General features: G+C 45.0%; 1 protein-coding gene across 1 annotated transcript; it reads left to right on the top strand.

Annotated features, from left to right (window-relative positions):
* The first annotated feature begins 14,889 nt into the window (after nucleotides 1-14,889).
* On the top strand, nucleotides 14,890-21,070 carry LOC116427943 (uncharacterized). The gene is made up of 2 exons (XM_031978876.2): nucleotides 14,890-15,635; nucleotides 20,322-21,070. The coding sequence occupies exons 1-2, from the start codon at nucleotides 15,347-15,349 to the stop codon at nucleotides 20,471-20,473; spliced, it is 441 nt and encodes a 146-aa protein (XP_031834736.1). The 5' UTR covers nucleotides 14,890-15,346; the 3' UTR covers nucleotides 20,474-21,070.
* The last annotated feature ends 1,586 nt before the right edge of the window (nucleotides 21,071-22,656 follow it).

Below are 22,656 nucleotides of genomic sequence, written 5' to 3'. Positions count from 1 at the left end.
CTCCTCAAACAAAGAAATTTTTAACATTCGAACTATCGCGTTCGAATGAAGAAAGATTCTTACAATACCTCTTTTCCCATTTGTATTTGTAGGATAAACGAATTGTATCGCGAAGCAAGTAGAAGTTTACTATTTATGAAGATCTAACATTCGAACTATCGCGTTCAAATGAAGAAAGATTCTTACAATACTTATTTTTATATTTGTGTTTGTAGGATAAATGAATTGTATCGCGAAGCAAGTAGAAGTTTACTATTTATGAAGATCTAAAATGGTCGTCTGGTTATATCAATTATTCACAGGTCAAACTGATTGACCCAGTTTACGTACTCAAATTTTACTAAGACACTTGACCAATTCTGCACGCATGCCACTTGAAATTTTCTGTTCATTTTGTAGAGCTCATTAATTTAGCAAATGATTGGTTGCGAGTACATCGAAATTCGTCGATCAAGAGGATCCTCTGCTTGATGCATGTAATCGACTCCGTAATGAGTACATTAACACATTGCGTACCGGCTACTTTCCAGGAAACTGAATTGTTCGGGTGGAAATTTTCAGTGAGATCAACTCATATTGCTGTACATATAAAAACTCAGATAATATTGTTGTGCAATAGATTTTAAATAGATCAATTCGAATAAAATTCATATTTTTCTGAATACTATAGTAATTAACAAAATTGCACAGCTAAGTGTCTTTACATAAAAACAAGATTTCTAGTTGCCTCCTCTGAGTCACCAAATGATTTTGCAAAACTGTAAACTTTGATATTTAGTATTAAACTTCGTATAATGCATCACTGTACGAAATATTGAAGGAAAATAGTTCTCTTCCTCGATGCACGTGAGATTTCTTAATTCAATCTGAGAAAATGTCTGTACCTCGTTAGAAAATATTGAATATTTCCGGTGAAAAACTTGTGGAGTGTAATGTGTTAATACAATGCGTCAGATCGGTGTCGTATGCAACGCGAAAAATGTCAGCGACGCGGTTACGTCCGGCTCGAAATAAAAACGAAAGGGAAACGCCGAGTTTGAACGCGTTAACGGACGGTTTTGGAGCTTCCAGGCTTCCTGTGCGTCCTCTTTCCTCGTGCTGCGGAGCGGCGGCAGCGACGGCGGCCGCAAGACGTTTTGGAAGTATGAGGGCGCAGATGGGATTGTGTTTAATGAAGTTTGGCCCCGAGTTGCACCTGCCACTTTCGAGGCATCTCGGACCAACGGCCGTTACACTGCCTCGAGCACACTTTCAGAAATTGGCGGGAACCTTGTTCCCAAGCCTGCCCGGGATTCGGCCGGCCTTTCCGTTCACGGATCCGTTTCCTTAACGCTAAACCCACCAGACGGAACAAAACGATCCCATTACAAGATTCCTCTTCTGCAATCGTCAACGTCATAATTGTTTCCGCGAAAAATTGTGAAACAAATTCCTGTGTTCGTGCAAGCGCTATAATGAGTGTTACGAATCTCAAGAATCGTGATCTTGTGATTCTTACAACGAATTAGTGCTGTCGCTTAACCCTTTGCGGATTTTTTGAAACATCGAATACCTTTTCGTAACCTTTCCGATTAAAATCATAATTTTCGCGAAATATTGGAAAATAAATTTCTGTGTTCGTACAAGCGCAATAATGAGTGTTACAAATCTCGAGAATTGTGATCTTGTGATTCTTATAACGAATTAGAGCTGTCGCTTAACCCTTTGCCTAAATTTCCAAATACCGGAGAAAGAAAACTAATCACTGATCTCCTATTTGAACGAATCAATTGTTTGTTCACAACTTCGTATTCTACATATGAAAGCTTGTCGCAAAATGACGACATTCGTTTTCAAAGGGTTAAATCAGTATTGAGTCTTCAAATTTTATAGTTCAGAAAGGAATTTGAAAGAAGCTTGGAGAAGTTTGAAGGAGGAATGGTCGTTACGTTGATAAGACAGATATGAATATTAATATTTTGCAGTGAGGTTTTCGTTTCACGAATGACTACTTTCATCAGTCGGTTGTAAATGATAGATTTATATATGTTTCCAGCGTTGACACTTTGATAATGCGATCTGTCGAATCACGTCAATCGTAATATCCCAAAACTGTATCATCGATATCGACGGTCAGAAAGAGTCCTGCGATTCCGTCGGAAAAAGGGAAATTTCACGTCGGCCGGCTCGAGATCGGATTTCTGTATATTGTCGAGTGCCCTCCGATGTGTCAGTTTTTCTTCCGCCGAACGGATGTCTCCTTCCTGCTTCTTGTTGGACCAAAGTAACACGAGAGCCCCACCTAATGCCGGATCGAACGGAAGTGCAGTCAGCGATTTAATTGCCATCGGCATCTGGCTGCGACACGGTGTCTCATAGTTATCCTAGAGAGAAAAAAGACGTGACATCGAATAAAGAGAGGGCAAGTATCTGGATGGAAATACGGAGACCCTCGTATCCGAACGTTCAACAACAGATGGTTCGACCAAACAAATTCTGATCGTGACGATTATCAGTCGACACCTCGATTTAAGCGTGTTAACAGATTTACGTAATTTCGCAATCAAAAACGAACGACATCAATGAATAAATCAACAGCCTTTCGGTTACCGATCATTACTCCAGAAAACGATATTTACTAAAACGTATTGAATTTCTCCGAAAATTTCGCTAAACATTTTAATCTTCACACTAACTTCTTCATACTTGAATACTGTAATCTACGTTTGAAAGAGCAGCATCAAAAATTCTAAGACGAACGACGGATAAATACAAATATGTAATTTCTGCGTAAGGAGTGTATTTCTAGTTAAGTCGAGAAGTTACTTGAGAAAGTGTAAATACCCATAATAAAATTCATCTTTGGCTCGGCAAGCAAATAATCTTAAATTTGAGTTGAGGTCTGTATAATTATCAAGTTACCGCAAGAAAAAACGAGAACAATTGGAAAGTGCAAGGGGTTAAGATCGGCGAACGTAAGACTAGTCCGTGGAGTAACGGACTTTAATATCCGATCCTCCGTCCAGGCCAGGATCTGGTTTTCGAGGATGGTAGCAGCCTCGAGGGCCGCCATCCGTCAAGCAACGTGAAAGCTCCTGCTCCTGTTTGCGGCGATTTAATTACCCACGGCATCTGGCGATCCTGCGTTTCCTGGGCCACCTTCTTTTTCCCTTTTTTTTCCCTTCCCTCCCTGCGATCCACCCACGCGATCCCGACCGCTGACGCAACCGCAGGCTGAAGGATAGACCGAATGGATTTCGTGACTTTTACGAGAACGTTCTAATAAATGGTAGCTCACGTACCGATTCCGCTGATTTGAATTCAGACGAAGCGTCGGACAGCTGCGCGTTCGCTGCGAGAACGTTCGAGGATCCTTTCGAACGCCGCGTACTCGATTGGTACCTATAGTCTGTCCACCACTTGGTGTCTAAGTGGTTTAAGTGGTCAGTTTTCGGCTTTCACCGCGTTTTCGATATCAGTTTGTTAAGCGTCAGTACGGTTAGTAATCACTTAAAGTTATAAGTAGAGGTTGCCATTTTAGACATTTTCTTTGCAAGCAAAACTACTAACAACATTCGACAGTTTTCGATATCAATTTGTTAATCGTAAATACAATTAGAAACCATTTAAAATTATAAGTAGAGGTTTCTCTTGCTCTTGTGTTATTCTAGGCATCATCTTCTTTGCAACCAAAAATACTAACAATAAGTATTCGACAATTTTCGATATCAATTTGTTAATCGTCAATACGGTTAGTAATCACTTAAAATTATAAGTAGAGGTTTCTCTTGCTTTTCTGCCAGTCCAGGCATCATCTCCTTTGCAACGAAGAGTAACAATAAGCATTCGACAATTTTCGATATCAATTTGTTAGAAACCATTTAAAATTATAAGTAGAGGTTTCTATTGCTTTTCTGCCAGTTCAGGCATCATCTCCTTTGCAACGAAGAGTAACAATAAGCGATTCACAAAAGTTCATCCTTGAAAGACCTAGGGTTCTACTTGGTCAGTTATCTTTCCTCGCCTCATTGTCAATACCAATTTGCTATTCGTCAATACGGTTAGTAATCAATCGAAACTATAAACAAAAGATACCACGAGAGATTTCTACTCCGCTGGCCATCGAATAGTAGACAGTTAACAACAGATTCGACTGTGTTTAGGGAGCCGGGATGGTCCGGTGATGAGATCGGAGATCGGTGGCTATTAGGAGATCGCAAAACGTCGAATAAAAGTATCCTCGAACCGTTCGGCCGCGAAGCCGCTCTGTTTCTAAGCGGTGAACAGCTGTTCCACCCCCTCCGGGGCGTCTCTTCGGGAGATCCGCCGGTATTCAGTCTATCTGAAGAAACTATCGCGCGGAGGTGGTTTCGAGAGGGCAACGGCGAAGGTAGGTATAAACGAGCAGCTGGATCGGTGGAGGCTCGAGCTACAATCCCGTCACGCCTTGCTTCTGCATTGTTCGTATCTAACGCTGCTCCGTTTTGGCTCGAGAAAGATTTCTTCTCTATGCCTCGCGTATTTTCCATCTTCGAAGCAACGTTCCGTTTCAAAAACGAATCATCTTCTCTCACGTCAATCATTCACAGATATTTCTTCTCGAACGCGAAATTATCGATGTTCACTGTAGTTCAGAATGAATCTCCATGTGCTCGAGTAATCTATTTCAATTTTTTTAGCAGTTTGATGCTTTGTACATTGAAATAGGATAATCAATTACATTATAAGAAAGTGATATATATTTTATTATTTAAAGCTACTAGTGACGAGATACTGGAAACAATTGTTTAGCTTTCTAATTCAATTTTAAGTAGCCTCTGGATAGGTACTCGACAGCTACGATGAACTGTCGTCAAGATATTTCATCGATTTCATCCGTAATTCCAAAGATTATTTTCATCTCGCGGAACGATAAAAGTAAGTACACATGTCATTCTCGTAGCTAATTAAAGTCAATCTACGCCATTCCTCAGTGTAAATCGTCGACGTAATAATGCCATGCAGAATATCGAATTATCCGTTAATACACCTTTCATAAAAGATCCCTGACATTATGTGCCCCCAAATACATTACGGTGGATCCCCAACGAGCCACTTAGATCACTCGAAATTAATAGAGCATGCGTGACGTACGCGTATCCGACAAGACACCGAGGAACGTTCGCGTGGAACGTCGACGATCGCCGGGTATCTCCTTCACGCGTTCGCGTTTTCCATTTCGGTTTATTACACGCACGGCTGAAGCCGGGAAATGAACGAAACCCGATGTTGCACGCACGGCTACAAAGTGGAGAGGAACGTCCTGTGTTAAACGTTCCCCTCCCTTCACTCCGCCGACCCCCCGTTCGCCGTTCCTCTTGGTTCGGTTGCACGCACGATTTTTTCTGGAGCCGACAAACCAGCTCAATTGCTCGTTACTGTTCTCTCGCTGAACGCCGCTACACATTTTTTCTTTCCGTAACACTCTTAAGCTATATTATCGGCTGTTTTGAAAGAACCTGTAATTTCTGCACGTTAAAAGACACTAAAGTACACAATTATTATTAATAGCTACATCATTTCAATGTGCGAAGGTTTCCTCGGAGAGAGAGGTGCCAATACTTCTTTCGTTTGCTGTACGGGTCTCCTGTGCCGGCGTGCTCGCACGTAAAAGACACTTGGGTTCTATTGGCGAATTCTTTTCGTTAGAGGGGTAGCAACCTGTTACCGAACATGTGTTACGGCCCGTTCGACTGGAGTCAACGCGGAGGAACAAAACACTGGCGTGCTGCCTGCGTTAAATGTACGAAGAACAAGAATTCTACTGTGTCTCGTGTAAGTGGTACCTTTATTTAGAGAGTATATGCAAATAGCAATTAAAAGATTAGTTTCAACGTACAACAGTAGAACTTCGATTATACAGTTTAATGGAGCAAACAAACGAAGAACTAACGAAAAGAAATTCGCTTAACACGTTAGCCATGTCAGTCACTGATGATCGACTTCTGAATTTCGGAAACAATCGTAACATCTAAGATAACCGATGTCGAATGAAAATGTTTAATAACGTTTATATTCTGTTTGCTGCAAAAGAATAACTCTACGGAAAAATGTTCAAGATTTTCGTGGCGCTGAACATGTTAACACATTGCGGACCGGCTAATTTCCAGAAAACTAAATTGTTCGGGTGATAATTTTCAGTGAGATCAACTTATATCGCTATACATAGAAAAACTCAGATATCATATTGTTGTGTAATATATTTTAAATAGACAATCAATTCGAATTAAATTTTACACTTTTTCAATACTGTGGTAATTAGCGAAGTTGCATAGCTAAGTGTCTTTATACAAAAACGAGATTTCTCGTAACCGGTCGGCAATGCGTCGAAACAGGTTCACGAGATATTACAAGGTATCATTTGAAAATCTGCACGATTGAGTTCCCAAATAAATAATCATAGCCCCGAACGATTGAAAGCCAACTGACCGGGATTCAGACCAGGAAGCGAAGCGTCCTACTCGAAGAGCCACTCGATTCCAGGCGAAACTTCAACCCTCGTCAATCAAGCCCCGACCAACACTTCTCCCGGCTCACTAAATTCCTCCCTCGCAGACCAGAGAAGACACGCCGGCCTCGCAGCATGGTACACGCCCGTCGGTTTGTTTAAAGTACACGTTTTTTCCCCATCATCCCCGGCGTGTGCCGTCGAAAAATCTACAATTTCTCGAGAAGCATCTGCATCTGCGCGCAGCTGCCCACCCCCTTCGCCGCTTATCCTCCCGGGCTGGAACGCGCGATACATACACCGCACGAGGAGATTTCCATCTGGCGAGGAAAAATGGTCGTGCGCCGTGACGAGCGTGGGTGGAGGAGCACGAGCGAGCTAACAGGACTGTTTCCGGGGTGAAGGGTGCCAGGTAGCCGGCTCCGTTGAAAGGATTGCTGTTGACGAGCGTCGCAAAATCCGGAAAGATTCGATACGCTATTCAGCTGACGCCAACATTGCACTCTGTGCAGCTACCCTCATGATTTTACGGTCAACCTTTTACACCAACCGAATGCTCGCTTACACTCCGACGAAACTGAAGCCTCAGTCTCGTTCGTTCTTGGTGATTGACGATTGAACTACGGAGCAATTCGAGTGAGTTCCTAGTTTTGCATCAAAATTAGGACACGTTCTTTGAGATTCGAAGTTTCTCGTATCTGTACAAATTTCATTGAAAATCTTTCACCAAATCGCCTTCAGAATCTGGATACTTGCAAAATAGGAATTCTGAAGTTCAGTTTGACCTGTAAGTTAGTTCTAATATTAATCATTTGTAGAGTGCTTGCTCTTATATGTAACATCGGTCGGAAGCGAACAGATATTTTTCCTGAACATTCGTAGGTTGTAGCTTCTTTTCTAGTTTTATCCGCATCGATTCCCATTCATTAATAGGTAGTTATAGAACGGATCACCTTGTGTTTCTAACATTGCGTCCATTGAGGCCTAAGAACATCAAGTTTCCCAATCTGGATCGGAAGGATTCTGATTCTGGCCCGCAAAGATAGTTCTCAATTGCAGACAATTGTTCTGCACTAGTTTATAGATAGAAACTAATCACGAAGTGATTGGAGTAGTCTAATCGCATCATCAGCATTCGACACTCACTTTCATCGTGAAAGTAGCTCACGATAGGTTCATTGTCAAGTGGACAGCTATCAACGAAAGACAGCGCGCGTCTCGTGGTAGACCGGATCACCGAACCCTTCGGTCCTAGGCGCCGAATAGATCGTGTTTCCTCCCGGAGGCAGCCCACGCGAAGGATTCTGTTTGTTTGGCCACTTCCTCGTGCACGTGGAAAGCCAGCTTTGTTTTCTCGCGCGCGCCCCGGGATACCTGAGCGCACAGGTGACCGCGAACACGTCCTCCTTTGTTCGATCCCCTACTCCGCGGCCACGCCGGACGCTTCCTCTTCGCCTCCTCGTTTTTATCTAGGATTCCGCCGCGATTCGATCGCGTGCTTCCGGAGATGAAGAGCGTACCTCATAACGCAGCGGTTCTTAACGCTAGAACTACCGAGCAATTGGAGCGACTCATTTCTAAGTTCGTACAAAAATCAGAACAATATATATCTCGAAATTGAACGGACCTCTTATTGTTGTATATGTACATAAATTTATTTCACAGTTTTTCACGAAAGCCTTGTCATAATTCAAATACTTGCAAACTGAACATTCCAAAATGTACTAATTTGCCTAGTAATTCAATTAGATCTCCTAATTTTTCTGTAACTCCAACATTATGTCTGTTGAGATTTCAATCGATTTTGAATTTAGTTCGCGTATTTTTAAATCGATTTCAATCAGTCTTTTCTCTAAGAAACATCTGTTTGGTGCAGTGAATTTTGTGCAAGTTGAGTTAACCGAAGAGTTAACACTGCCACGAAAAACATCAGTGTTTTATGTATCACTCATTCTTTCTATAGCAAAGAAACAAAGCAAGAATTATTGACCCTTTGCACTCGGAAGCTTTTCACTAGAAACATTCGACACTTTCCTATGATACATAGATGACACTATTTGAAACGAACTTAATGAGAAAACATACGTAAATTAAAAAACAAAGCTATGCATTACACAAAACTTAATATGATATATAACACTTTGTAATTTTGTTATATCGAATCAAATGGTGAGTCACCTCTCGAGTGCAAAGGGTTAATTCTTTGATATGAAAATTCTTATATTACCCTATTATCTAGTTATCAACGTTACAGAAAATTTGTACTCGAAGTCGATTATCTTCCAAGTCATAATTATTTTCTTGTAATTCGAAAGCTTCGGTCATCGGTGACCGCCGTGCCAGTCAAAGTGTTAACCGACTAAGAACCGCTGGGGTACCACGACGAAACGGACGGGTCGCTAACAGTTACCGGTCACTCGGTAATCGGATTCTTATCGGTGGATGAACGCTAAGCAGCGTCTCTTTGATGTTCTATAGACGCCGATACCGGCGTAAGTACGTTACCGGACGATCGCGGCGCGTCTCTTGACCAGGAAACGTTTACAATGAGAGTAAGGAAAAAGAACAGCGCGGACCGGGGGTATTCTTCCGGGCGAACCGATGCGCCCGTTCCTTTCTATGCTGCTCCGAGCATATGCTGCCAGCTGCTCGGACCGCGCTGGACGAAAGGGTTGAGTCTGAAATTTTCGAATTCCATTCTCGCCGAATTTCTTCTGTTCTGGCTATCTCTTTCCTTTCATTCGTCTTCTGTACGTTGCTCGATCAACGGTCTTTTCTGAAGTTCCGTCAAAGAATATGTAGGAGAAAGAGAATTTTATTTGAAAGAGTATAATTGTTTCATGACAACTCACAATAAAACAATCCAAAAATCAAAGTCACACACTATTTATACACTCAGATGCTTTTGTCTTACTAGCACACTTTCTAGAACATTCTTTCATTACCATGCGTTAACTTCGCGTGTATTTGGAATATTCTAGATTCATAAAAAACGAACATTATTAACACGGGTGACCCCCAAGCAAATCGAATTACTATACTTCACTCAATTGAAGGATGATTATTCGCAAACATTTCTATATTATGAATAATGCTGCCCCTTGCGGTGACATTCGGTTTGATGAACGTGCAATGATAATAATCCAATTCAGTCGAATGATTAAATATTGTATTTTTTCCATTTCGTGTACTTTGCTCTATGAAATCGTGCGGCGTTCAACGTGTTAACATAAAAATCAATATAGAGAAAATCAATTTTCATTCATCTATTGCACAGACATTGATCACTCGACGATATATCTATTCTCACACTCAAATACATCCATTCCCACGAATATGAAGACCGAAGTATACTTCAGTTCGTACTTTTCGTACGCTGCAAGTGGGAATTTGAGAAAATACGAGAAGTCTTAAAAGGGATTGTGCATATGAATAGTTATGAATATAAAAGTATCGTTGAATCCGGAAAACGTAACGTCAAGCTAAATTAATTCGGAATATAAGGCTTCATTAGGCAGCTGCAAACGAATTTCAGAATCGATATGAATATTTATCATTCACTATGGCTTCTTCGATACGTAGTCATTCGGAATTACTGATGAAGCGTTCAAACCATTTGATTTAACAAGGAGAGAATATCGTCTGTTCCATTAACTTCCCAGGATTCCTTTCGCTACTCATGTATTCCCTATCTCAAATATGTAATTCCATTTCTACTACATGAATACTTCCTTCTCTCAGTTTCACTTTGATTAACCCCTTGTCCTACGAGTGAGACTCGTGAAGATTTTCAACGTGATTCAACAAATATATATATTACTCGGTTCATTCGAATTCAAAGTAAATATTATTCCTCTGTAATCGACTATACTTAACAGAAATATAGGCATAGCGTACGCTTACAATTTTCCTCTTTTTCCAACAAACTATTAACCGGTTGGATGCTAAACAACTTTTGTGGATATTTACCAAAAATGCGGAAGTAATTGGGTGTGCATGCAAAAAAATTAATAAGAGTACTTATCTGATGAGATCACAAATATTGTGTTATTACAAAAAGATATCAAAAAATAACATTTATTCAAGCAAATTTACTTTCATTTATTTCTTGAAAAACATAGTAAGAAAATTATAATACTGACAAACAGAAGCGCCTCCGCGCTCTCCGCAATTTTGGCACTCAAACGGTTAATGACAAAATAGTTCAGAAAGAATTGAGAAATAGTTGAGAAAGAAATCATAGGTCAAAAGGTTGAACAGTAATCAATATCAATAACATGTTTCTGCGTGAATCTCTCTTAGGCTATTCCCGCGTGCCCATCGAACCTTGATTTCAATATACCAGAAACGGTCGAAATCTCGCGAAAACGACTAAACGGCTCATAAAATTCGTCCGTTAACCGAACGGCCAGATCGGGCGCATTATCTATTACGGTGCGCAGAACCGTGGAAAACGATCGGAGCCCGGTAATCGTCTTCGGGTCGAGTTAAAGTCGCGGGTATTAACTACATCCTGACACCGAACCCCTGCGGATCGGTTTCTCTCTAATTTTCGACGATGTGCGCTGACGTCACCGAGCGTTCCCCGCGCGGGTGTTCCGGTCTGGGTGCTCGGGACCGGAAACAACGAACTCGTTGGGGAGCGCGGAGACTTCGAACCGAAAATCCCCCACGGGATGTATCGATGTTGCCGCGTTTGAAACGGGGAGCGAGGAGGAAGTCGATATATTCCCTCGAGGACCCAACGGTCGTCCTTGCCGGCGAGGGTGAATCGAAATCTGAAAAGCGGCTCCCTGTGATGTCCGCCGAATGCGATTCCACGCATGCGTCCGTCCATCTAACGCGCCAGACGTGTGCGCAGGTAAATGAGAAGACGAGTGCACGACGTCTCAACGAAACGCGTGGAATTAGTTTTATTGAGATCTTTTGTACCGTAATATTCAGTGAAAGTTGAGATGAATTGAATTATAAAAGTATAATTATAAATATAGGAGTATAATTGAATTCTTGTCCTGTGAGTCCATGGTTAGATTCGGGAGTATTGATTTATTAATAATTTTTTAATAGGAAAGAAAGGTGTAAGTACACTCGAAGGTTTAATATTCATAAATCTCCGTTCAATCGATGCGAAACGAAGACTGCCCACGTTCATTAATGCCGATTTAAAGTGTGTTGCGTGTCGATGTTACGAGGCCATGAATTTTTATAGACACTTAATTCTGTAGTTTTAATTGAAGCCCATGCGTCTTCCTCTCCGCTCGGCGCGATCAAGAAACGATATATTTTTTCTTCCAATTGGTTTGGAATATATTGGAGCACGTCGCGCGGCGATGTTTAACGACGCTTACATTGTACGAGCGAGGTATTCTCTTCGATTTTGGGAATTATGCTACATTGAAGGTGTAATGATGATGGTGATACTCAGAGGGTTGGAGCCGTCCAGTAAAAATCTCTTAAAACAATCAGAAACCTCGGCAATAATCGTTACGCCGGCTGACCATCGTGGTCACGATGTTCACCTGTCCATGGTCCGGGCACCACCGAGCCAGCGTTGCACGTACACGCACGCAGACAGACGCGTGCCCGCATGATCCACGGCTGCACGGTGTTTTTCAGCTCGCTTTCTGTAACGGTCGAATTTACCCCCATCGCTCTAGAACCGAGATACGACCAGCCGGATCCGAGTCCTTGGGCCGAGACCGATCTACGAAACTGTGTGCTCTTTTTCGGGCGGGCTGCCCGAAATTGCAACAGTGTAGTCCGGCGATCGTAGCTGCTTCTATCTATGCTGACTCAGATGCGCTTTATGAGCAGCATTCGTCTTGCATTTAATGAATGCTGAATATTTTACCGAGACGATTTGAATATTCCGAGAGCATATATATTCCACTAACCTGCGACACCCTAGCAAGTGCTATGGAACGTGTTTTACATATCGAGCTGTTTTGTTTCGAGGACTCGATCCCCTATCTTCCGAGGGTAGGGTGTCACTGTCGCTAAAGTGTTGCTACGAATCAAATATAGATTCCTTCAATCTGAGTATTGTATTCTGATTTTGTGACAGGTTGCAGTGAAGTTGGTGATTAACACGTTGATTGCTGGAGCTTCCAAATTGCTGGAGAACAATTACAATGAGAAACTTGATTTTCAATAGAAATATTTAGTAACATAAGTAGCTATATCGTAGCGTAATACGACTACCGTGTTACTAAACCATTACTAATTATTTTTAGTATCATTTGCCTTTGTTATTAAAGAGAAAGTATTACTATTCAAAACGCTAGAAATTGCCGTGGCAGTCAACGTGTTCTACATAATTAAAATAAAATTAATTCTATGGATATTGTTATTAGAAAGTATAAACTACGTTATATTTAGGAACTCAATGACTTGTTTCTGTTTCATTTTTCTAATATTTTAGATTTATTGGATTGAAGGAAATATAATTGAGGAGACCAAAGCGAAATAAGCGGCGGTAGCGGACGCGTCAAAGAAAAAAGATTCATTAAATCAGAGAACCGACGTAAAGGTTCGTTTGTCCTTCGAATTGGCGCGAGGCTATAGAATGCCGTTCGCGTTACAATCAAAGACATTCCGCTTCGATTACAGTTAACGAGTGCTCATTACACGATGACGGTTTCGGAGGCTAATAACTGAAATGATTCGCGAACGATCGGCACGCGAAACCGGGGACCTTGTACTAAAATTAAACCCTGACCTTGGTCGATTTCCCTGGGTGACGTTCACAATGCGCCATAGAAAACGCGAACCCCTATCGTCTTGGGTATCGGAGCCCGTAAGTCGTCCGCCATTGTCGGCCCGCGCGCGACGCCGAAACGCGCGCGCGCTAAAAACGAAAATTGCGCAGTTCGTTCGTAAAACCTCCGTCGTGTTCCGCCGGAACAAAGCAATCGGACGATCATTGTTGCAAAAATACCGGTAGCTACCGTCGGAGGAGGGAGCGAGAGGGAGAGGGGGGGGAAAGAAAAAAGTAAAAGGGAAGAATCGCAATGACGCGATGGTCAATTTTCAGCGCGAAACTCGTTTCTACGTCGACCCTCCTCCCCCTTTTTCTGTCTGGTCCACCTGCTCCCGGACGATCGTTCCTTTTTTTTCCGCCTCGGTCGCAGAACGCCGGGCTTCCCGCGAAAACGCATACGAGCCACGTATCCACGACAATCGAATCAACCCCTCCGCGCGGCGAAGTCGGCAATTCCGAATGATTGGGACAGCTTAAGCATCTGTAACCTGACGCGTCCTACGTCCTTCCTTTATTCCGCGTACACTTTCTTCGTTTTTTGCATAAGCGCACCCTGCCCGAGGGATCGCGCGTAATAATGGCACCGTTATTGCATATCGGACGGGACGCAATTCCTCCGAGGGAAAGTGAAGCTCTTGAAGGCTAATGGAATGATATTAATCGAAAAATCAACTGGAAAATAATAGATTTAATGAAAATAATAATTTTGAAACATGGGAAATCGGTTGAAAGATTGTTGAATTGTTAAGGAGTTGTTAAATGAACGACGCGTGGCAGATCAGTTATTCGAAAGAGGAAATTATGCACGGGAAATGGATGTGGGAAGGGTGCTAAGGGCAAGCAATTAATTTTATAAGATATTGCTCTACTAACGAGCATCTGGATGTTTGGAGCTTCGCTAAGCAATCCGTGACAGCTTGAAGGATCATACCGCTAATGAGTTTAGAAAGTTCAATTAGCAAAGAAATATGAAGGAAAATACTTAAGGGAAGAGGCCTGAATGACCTTAGTGCCTTGGCCAAATAAACTAATTACAACCCTTAAAAACTTCCCTTGTAGTTCCAGAGCTCAGAACGAAACGAAAATCGACAATATAAACTCACCAACACCACGAATTTCTATTTCACCGTACAAGAAACCTCTGACACTAATTCTATCCTTCCCTAAACAGAAAGTCTCCGCCATTCAAATATTCCACCCCCCATAAAATCTCGAGCGAAGCAATAAACGCCGCGGACAGACTGAAAACTAACCAGGAAACGATTTATTTCCGATGCGTCAAGTGGCTGCAGCTGAAAAACGGAGAAAAATAAGACACATCCGCATCGGAGTACGACCGGGAACCCGTCCAGAGGGAGCACGTCCCGGTGGAAGAGGAACGCGATCGTGATCGCTCTATACGCGGTGCTACTTAGAAAAAAATAAAAGGTACTGCTTTATGGCGCGAGCCTCTTCTTCCCTTCCCTGGCCAAAATCGCTTAGCATAATCCGTTGGACGGTTCGTGGCGGCGGGACGGAGAGAGAGGATCGGCGGCCTCTATCAAAACGGACGAGGACAGAGATCACGGCCGGTGAGCGAGAGAAGGCCAGGGAATCCCCGTGAAAGGGAGACGGAGTCATCGAGCAGTGCGCGCCATTTTTACTGCGCATACATGGCAGCGCACCAATCAGATTTGAATTCGTGAAGCCGATGGAAGGGCCGCCACGGACCTCGTGGCTTCGACGGGACCGTGGCCACGGAAACGAAGCCTCGAAGCCCCGATCATCCAGCCAGAAGGAGTCTGACCGTCGAGCGGTGAGGACCGGCGTGCTCTAAAACAGTCCGGTTTCGTCTGGTTCGGTGCTCGGTGTCTACGTGACCGACTCGCGGCTAATCTTGACAGAAAAGTCCCTCGGAACCGATCGAAACCTCGACCACCCTACACTCGGAGGACCACCGGAGCAACCTGCGCGAAGAAATCGGTGCAGCCTGGCTCGAGTTCCCGACCAAGAGGATCCGGAGAGGCAAGGGAATCCGAGCAGACACAGAAGACCACTGGTCGCAGACGCGGTTGTCCATTGTTCCACGTTGCACGCGCGCGTCGCGACCCGTCGACGAAGAGGCGAAATAATTGATCGAGATGCTGGCAGCGTCGATCTGTCGCGAGGTTCACTTCACGGTGTTGTCCGGCACAACCATGGCCACGCGCGTACCACGTTGCCTCTTCGGCAAGCCGAACTCGCGGGAGACCGTGGAGATGCTGCAGGAGGCCCTGGACGCCGAACGCAGCAGGTTCGCCAAGCGATGGGGCGTCGATCCGTGTTCCGAGGATAAGGAGAACAATTACCAGAGGAAGCACCCGGAGAAGCAACACGACCCGTCGCCCAAGAAGCGGTGCAACCCGTACTCCAGGCAGACCAACATACACGGTGAGTGCCGCTGGCTTTAAGCACCGACGCGATTTACCGTGGGAAACTACGAAAATGGAGCATAGTTCCATGAGCACCCATTGTACCCGCCGGTACCCGATTTGATTTGGTCCCCGTTCGATATCCCCGCTAATTTGAGACGCCTCGATTCCGTCGCACTTCGATGGGAGTTTTCGGTGGAACTTCAGTGTTACGTAACCGAAGTACTCGACGAGATGAACGCTGAAGTTTCGGGTATAATAAGTTTCATTGCGGTTTATTTTTCTTTCATGCCCGGCAATAGAGAGATACAGAGCGAACGGTCTACGACGTGGAATTTCGGGCGGGAAATCCCGCCGCGGTGTTACCGGGTATAAATAAATTTGATAAGCGGCGTAGCGTCGGGGGAAGAGAGCACCGTGGCTTTTTGGCGGGAAAGCGACGGCGCTTGCCTCGAGGAAAGGGAAGGTAGCAGGCGCAGGCGCAGCGCAGGCCGGTCGCGTGGCTCCGACCTGTTTTCATAGTCTAGCCTCGCTCCTCCGCGCCTCTTCCGCCTTCCCCTTCCCGTTTCGCCCTTCGTCGCTCCCCGTTCCCGGGGCTCCCGGTGTTACGCCGTCCAGAAACTTTCGGACGGACCACGGCCCGACTCTCCGACCACTATCGCTTTCCAAAATTATAATCCCAACGCGGTAGTTGGCCCCCACGGATCCGCCATTCCTCCTTGCCCCTCGCCAATCCTCTTCCCGCTCCCGCCGATTGATTGCCACGTGATCCTCTTACTGATCGGCGCCTGCCCGCCGATTTTGGTGATTTTCCCCGTGCCAGGAAGCCGAGTTAGCGAGTAGCATCTTCGAGAAAGTTCCCGTCGGCGCCGGCTACTGTTGCTACCCCGAGTTCACCCTTTGCTTTGGGGTTTGGTAGGGGTTGTCCGCCATGGATGTGTGAGGGTTTTATATATCGTGTATGTTGGTCGTATCGCGGTATTGGCTTCTGCTTTGGTGTTATTGTTTTGAGCGACGATGATGATCTATACTTTATTTTGCGATCACTGTTCGATATCGCTGTGGAAGAGTTGGAAATTCCGTAAGATCTTGTGCTTTCGGGACAGATGAAGATTATACCGAAGACTGTCCTGTGCAGTTTTGCGGATTTTGAGCTCCGCGTTAGCGTGTAGTATATAGAATCGCCTTTATTCCGTATGAAATCGCGAGCGCAACGCGCGAACGAAGATTTAAGCTGCTTAGTTGGCCATTGGTCGCGGCACTTGAAACCGTTGGGACCTGTAAATACCGCGGCGAGCATGCGACGGATAGGAAAGGCCTGAAAAGCATCCTCTGCCCCGGGTTGTCGAATGAATCACAACGGATGACTCACGCGTGCTCGATGGCGGACGAAATACCTGAAGGGTAGACTCCTGACTCATCGAAGGGCCCCAGTTTTCAAGAAGCAAGACGGTCTTGCGATCGCATTCCTTGAATTCCTTCCGCCTTCGTCAACTTGTTTGCACAGAGCTCGAGTAGAGTGTAGCTTCGAATTTCACCGGGTAACTTCGGATATTTCGAAAGACCGAGGACGAAGTAAAACTTGAAACGAGTATTTTCAACCCCCTGTCTGGTGATATCGATTCAAGCTCGTAGCAGAATTCAAACATTTGGAAGAATTAGCACATATTACCCAGTTCCTCAGAATTCAAATAATACCTCTACTACCTCAATTCAACTTGCAAGCGAGTCGCGCGAATGTATTACACTTTCACGAGCAAACTTGAACTGAAATCAAAAGATTCATTACCTCGAATGCCATCAGCAGTTGCTAAACGAAACGAACAGGGTGAATATTCACAAAGTTACAAGGATCCTACGAGGCAAACTGTTAAGTCAAAATACAAAGGGTCGAACTCAATCTCATCCCCAATTCGCGCACCGTAGAGCACACCCTAGCGACGGGCCGCGACGACGGTCGCATGCCGCACAATGGATATCACAAACTGTCGACCAAGTGCGTATCCCGCGTGCGACCGTCCGCGATTTTCGTCTGTGCAACTGTTACTCGTCGCGGAGCGACGAAGTGCAGGCCGTCATTGTTCCCTTCGAAACGCGGGATTCGCCGAGTCCGCGTAATTGGAGCAGGGATTCCCACGCTGCAGATTTTTCCGCGACCGAAGCAGTTGCCTTAAACACCGCCGCCGAGTTTCTTCTTGCCTCGAGCAATATCTCTTCGCGTTATCCCACCGTGAAACTCCAACTTGGGCGAAGAAAAAAAAGGCACTTCACATGCGGAATGTACCCTAGTGCTCGAACAGCTATATAGCGTTCGTCCGTAGCTGTAGCCATTAGCAGTCTGCTCAGGGGTAGCGTTTTCCGCTCAACCGGCGCAAAAAGCGGACCGTTTACTGGAATAATTTTCATAGCGCCGCGACGATACCATCTGATGATGATTCCTTGGCGGTGGAAGCGCGAGTTGGGCCCCCGTGAAGAGCCAACGGACCGAGACATCGCAACTTGCCCTTTTCCACCGACACCTGTTCACCCCCGCCACAGCGCCGCCGCGACTTCGTCATGTCTTTTTCCCACGATTAAATCAAACCCACGAGCACGCGATACCATGAACGGGACCTTGCCAAGGTCGCGCAACACCTGTCGCGATAGCTGCCTCCTTACGAGCCGCATTTGCATTTACACCTAGCCCCGCAGCTCCTTCTAGCCCTATTGTAACCGACGCGGCGCTTCGATGGTTCTCGTGATCGGCTACACGTCCACCGCAGGCTGCAAGACTCGTTCGAACGATGTGGTACCTGTTTGCTATTCCTCTGACCCGCATGTTGAGCGCTCGTCGCGGAGGGTTTCGTTGCAGCAGGTCTTTCCATGCGACACAGTTTTCCGAGGGTAATTTCTATTCGTCGGGACTAACAGTGGTTTATGGCCTTCTGTTTTTGAGACTCGAAGAATTTTTATTAAATTTGGAAATTGTTGTTCTCAACAGTTTAGCATCTCAGAGCTAATTATCATTTTATTCAATAGATATGTTGCTGAAGGTTACTAACAGTATTTTATAATTCCTCCAATCACGAATACCACTTTCCCAGGATTATCCGAGAATTATGAGACAGAGATCAATGATTAAATAGAAAGACCTGATAACCGAATCGACTAAATTCAGTAGCAGACTTCGCTCTAACGGTTAGCCCTCTAGCTCTCAACCGTCTAATTTCAAGGAAAATATTAAATTATCACAGCCCCGTATTCTATAGCGCCCAGTCAGGCGGGTGGGCAAAGGAGAAAGGAAAACAGAAATAGAAAATCCGGTCGTTTCAGTCCGCTTCAGGAATCTCGAGAAATCCTGGATCCTCCTTGGGAAACTCGGCCCGTTCGAAATAGAACAGAGGGAGTCGCAGTGGCCCGGGTTCTTCGCGTGTGTTCTCTAAAGAATCGAAAAGAAACTGACCTCCTTTCAGAGCTCCTTAGCTGGAAATCTCCGGTTTGATTGAAAAACGAGGGAAGGAGGGTTGGGGTGCGCGCGCTCCTCACCCGGACAAAGATGATCTCGATCTTTGTGCCTCGATCCGGGCGTACGGACAGGTAGACGCTCCGCTGGGCGAGAATATTTTGTTGCTCTAGGATATTTTGTGACGCGGTTTCCACGCCGGGATAACAGATGTTGACAGACGAAATCCTTAGCAGGATCCGGGCCAACGGAGAAACCAGAGGACGTTCGTTAAGGAAGCTCGGTTTCGCGCGCCATATGGCGAACCAGCGCGAAAAGGAGGGGCGGGGGGAAGGGATCGGCGTGTCCTCGACATATGGCCGCTGCTTGACCGCTCTTACGCGTCTCGGATTTAACCCTTCAACGGCTGATTTTCCCGAGAACAATGAAACACTCTTTAACGCAGGATTTACATAGTTGCCAAGATAAAATAGGTATTGGTGACAACTCTTGACACGAGCAGATCCGTAAGATACTAGAGAACAAGCGCACGAGAATCAAGAGTATTCTAATTGCATGATCTAATCTTTCCTAACGGATAAACAGAAAGTTTTTCTTCTTTACTCCTGCAAATTTAAAATAGAGGATCAACTCTCTGGTCCACTCACGGTAACATCAACAACGATAGAGTTAACGGGTTCTCCGTTGATAACGCTCTAAGTTGAAAACCCCTTGTTTCCGGCGCTCTAGTTCCCCGCATCTCTCGCGGATCGCAACTTTCAATCTCGTCGCAGGAATCCCGAACAATGTAAACAAGAAGTTGCCAGCGTGATACCATTAACGCGGGATCGCACCTGCCGGCCGTAGGGGGATCGAGTAAAAAGCGAAGCAGCGAGGGCGCTCAGGTGACTACCTGATCGGAAATGGGGTGTCCGCGAGACACGGTTTTGTTCGCCGGTCGCCATTGTTGTGGAAATTCCGTGTGTCTCACCGGTGCGCAGGTTAAAACTGCGGGGCGATCAGCGCGGGTCTCTACACGCAAGCGTGCCTTCCGCCATTACACCGGGAACAATGATCTCGCAACGGTTTCCCTTAGAATCTCTCACCGTTTCGCGTTTCCCTTCCTCGAATCTCGTCGCTCGCCGGCGCGAAAGTCGGAACGAAAGTTGGCCGGCCATTCGGATTCGCGGCCCGTCCGTGTCGGGTACCGGCGTCGTAGTTTAAATTCTAATTAACCGTCGAATGTGCATACTAATGTAAACATTGTACCGTTTCTCGTTGCAGATTACTGGCGAGCCCGGAAAGTGTGCGAGGTGAATAAGAAGCCGCTCGCCTCGTCGATGGACGCGGCGAAGCAGCAGAACGAGTCGTCGAAAGCGACCAAGACGATGACGACGATGGCCGTCAAGTCATCGAAAAAGACGACGCAGAACTGAGAGGGACCGACGGATGACTACGCGCAATTTCACGACGGATCCGCCGTCGAGCCCTCGTCGACTTTTGTATATTTATTTCGTCGATGTTCTTCCGTGATAACCGATCGCCGTCGCGACGACGGCGTCTTCGTTCTAGCGTTTAATGTCCTTTAATTGTATTATTCCTGTAAATACTTGCGTCACGTGATTTATGGAGGTTTGGACGGGCCCGCCGGAGCCGTTCGTCCTGAATTCGTTTCGATTCCTCGCGCGATTCGGGAACGAGCAACGGGAGAACGAACGCGTCGACTTCGACGAGACAGAAAATCCTTTCGTCGCGGTCTACGCTTCAAGGCTGCCGGTCCGCCGGGCGCGTTAATGTCCGGCGGCCGGACAAAGGTCCCTTAAAACACCGGTGACCCGTCGAAAGCCTGAATCGGTTGGTTCCACGACGAAGCAACAAATGCAGCGCCTCCAAAGAATAATCGAGTACGACGACGAAAGTCCCGCGCGGCTCCCAGCGTCTCGCCACGCGAGACGCTCCGGAGAAAGTCCTATGTAAATCTGGCAAGTTTTAGGATTACAGAAAAACTCTAGTCATCTAGTTGTTTAAGCGAAATAAACGAACGTGCTTTCATACGCAACCGTTGTGTTTTTAATCTTATCCCCTTCCTTGTGTTTAAATTACTAGTACTGTAAGCGAGTTTAGTTAATGGTGTACCAGGAATATATTAATAGGATTTTTAATGTCCATGTTTCGTTGAAACGGAATTTAACGTTGTTTTTTGAGTATTAGTTCTGAAAGAAATTTTTTAGATGAGTTGATATCGATTCGTGATTTTAATTCCTATTGCTATTGAAAAATTTATTCAGTTAACCGTTGGTTTTAAAAATATTGCTAAACGATCGTTAATAAGTAAAATTTTCGAAAAATTAGTCATTTGATTGGTACATCTAATTTTATACTGTCCAAAATATAAAATATTAGATATTGTTGCGGATAAATCGAACAATAACAAATGAGATACTTGATCTAAAATAAGTAATCGCCTAATCAAAATTAGGTCCAATTCCACTGCAAGTTGAACCATCAGAATATTACAGTTTCAATAATAAATTCATATCCGTGCGCTCATACAAAAAATAATGACTAAGCTATTAGGCAGTTGACTCAGTTAATTTCACGGCCCCAAAATCTGTCGGTCATTCGTGAGGCCTCCACGAAAATTAGCCAGCTGAGGAATATGGACTATTTTGTAACGAACATTTTGTAACATCCACCTGGACGGAGCCATGGTGGTTCGTAGAACACGTGTGGGGTATGTTATAGGGTGAATCGAAACAACCATGCCTACCGACGACCGTTATTCTATCATATTATTCTCCATAAAGCAACCAAAAAGCAACAACAGTTAACATCTTTTCACACCACACACATACAGCCAATTGTCAAAAAACTTCCATTAAGAACAATAAAGAAACGTTCAAGTGAAATTAAGCGAGATAAACCGTACATGTACACACAGCAATCTAAAAAACATAGATAGCTTATTTGACTAAATCCGAAGAGATAAAGCAAACAAGATAAAAAAGAAACGGTCGCAGGATCTGATTGAGCGGATAGATTTTTTTCAGGTACACCCTGTACAGACGCGTGTCCGGGCATTTACTTATCTGCGGCGCGCTGCGAGCATGGGGGTGGCTGAACCACGATACATATACGGTTAATTGTAATGCGTGATGCGCCGCAGGGTCTTCTGCCATGGGGGAGCCGAACGAAGGGAAGCAGCTGGTTCATGGCTTTAATGGCTGTCATCCTAGCTGGTCATTTCGATAATGGTAACTAATACGACCGGCCTTCGTGGCTTGTACGATCCTGTTGAATCGAATACGGGGACCCCACGCGTCCAGCGGGAACGATTCCCCGTGAGCGTCGCAGCAGAAAATTCAATAAAACCGACGCCGCGGGGACCGTCACACCGGTTCTCGCATATTTTCCATAATACCTGCCAATTGAACGTGCCAACGACCCGTTAAATGTATTTTCGCGTCCAACCAGCGCCGTTTCGCGATCGATACCGCGGATGAGCGCGTCGCGTCGCGTCGCGGTATAATTGGAAACCTAAAACAGGACGTGACCTCATCGCGTTATTGTATCCAGGATCGTTAAGGACCTTCGTCGTTACGATATCCAATTACTCGGG

Source organism: Nomia melanderi, chromosome 6 (assembly GCF_051020985.1).
Source record: "Nomia melanderi isolate GNS246 chromosome 6, iyNomMela1, whole genome shotgun sequence".
In the NCBI taxonomy this organism is placed as follows: Eukaryota; Metazoa; Arthropoda; class Insecta; order Hymenoptera; family Halictidae; genus Nomia; species Nomia melanderi.
Note: the sequence above shows the minus strand (reverse complement) of the source record. Positions and strands in the feature narration are given on the sequence as shown.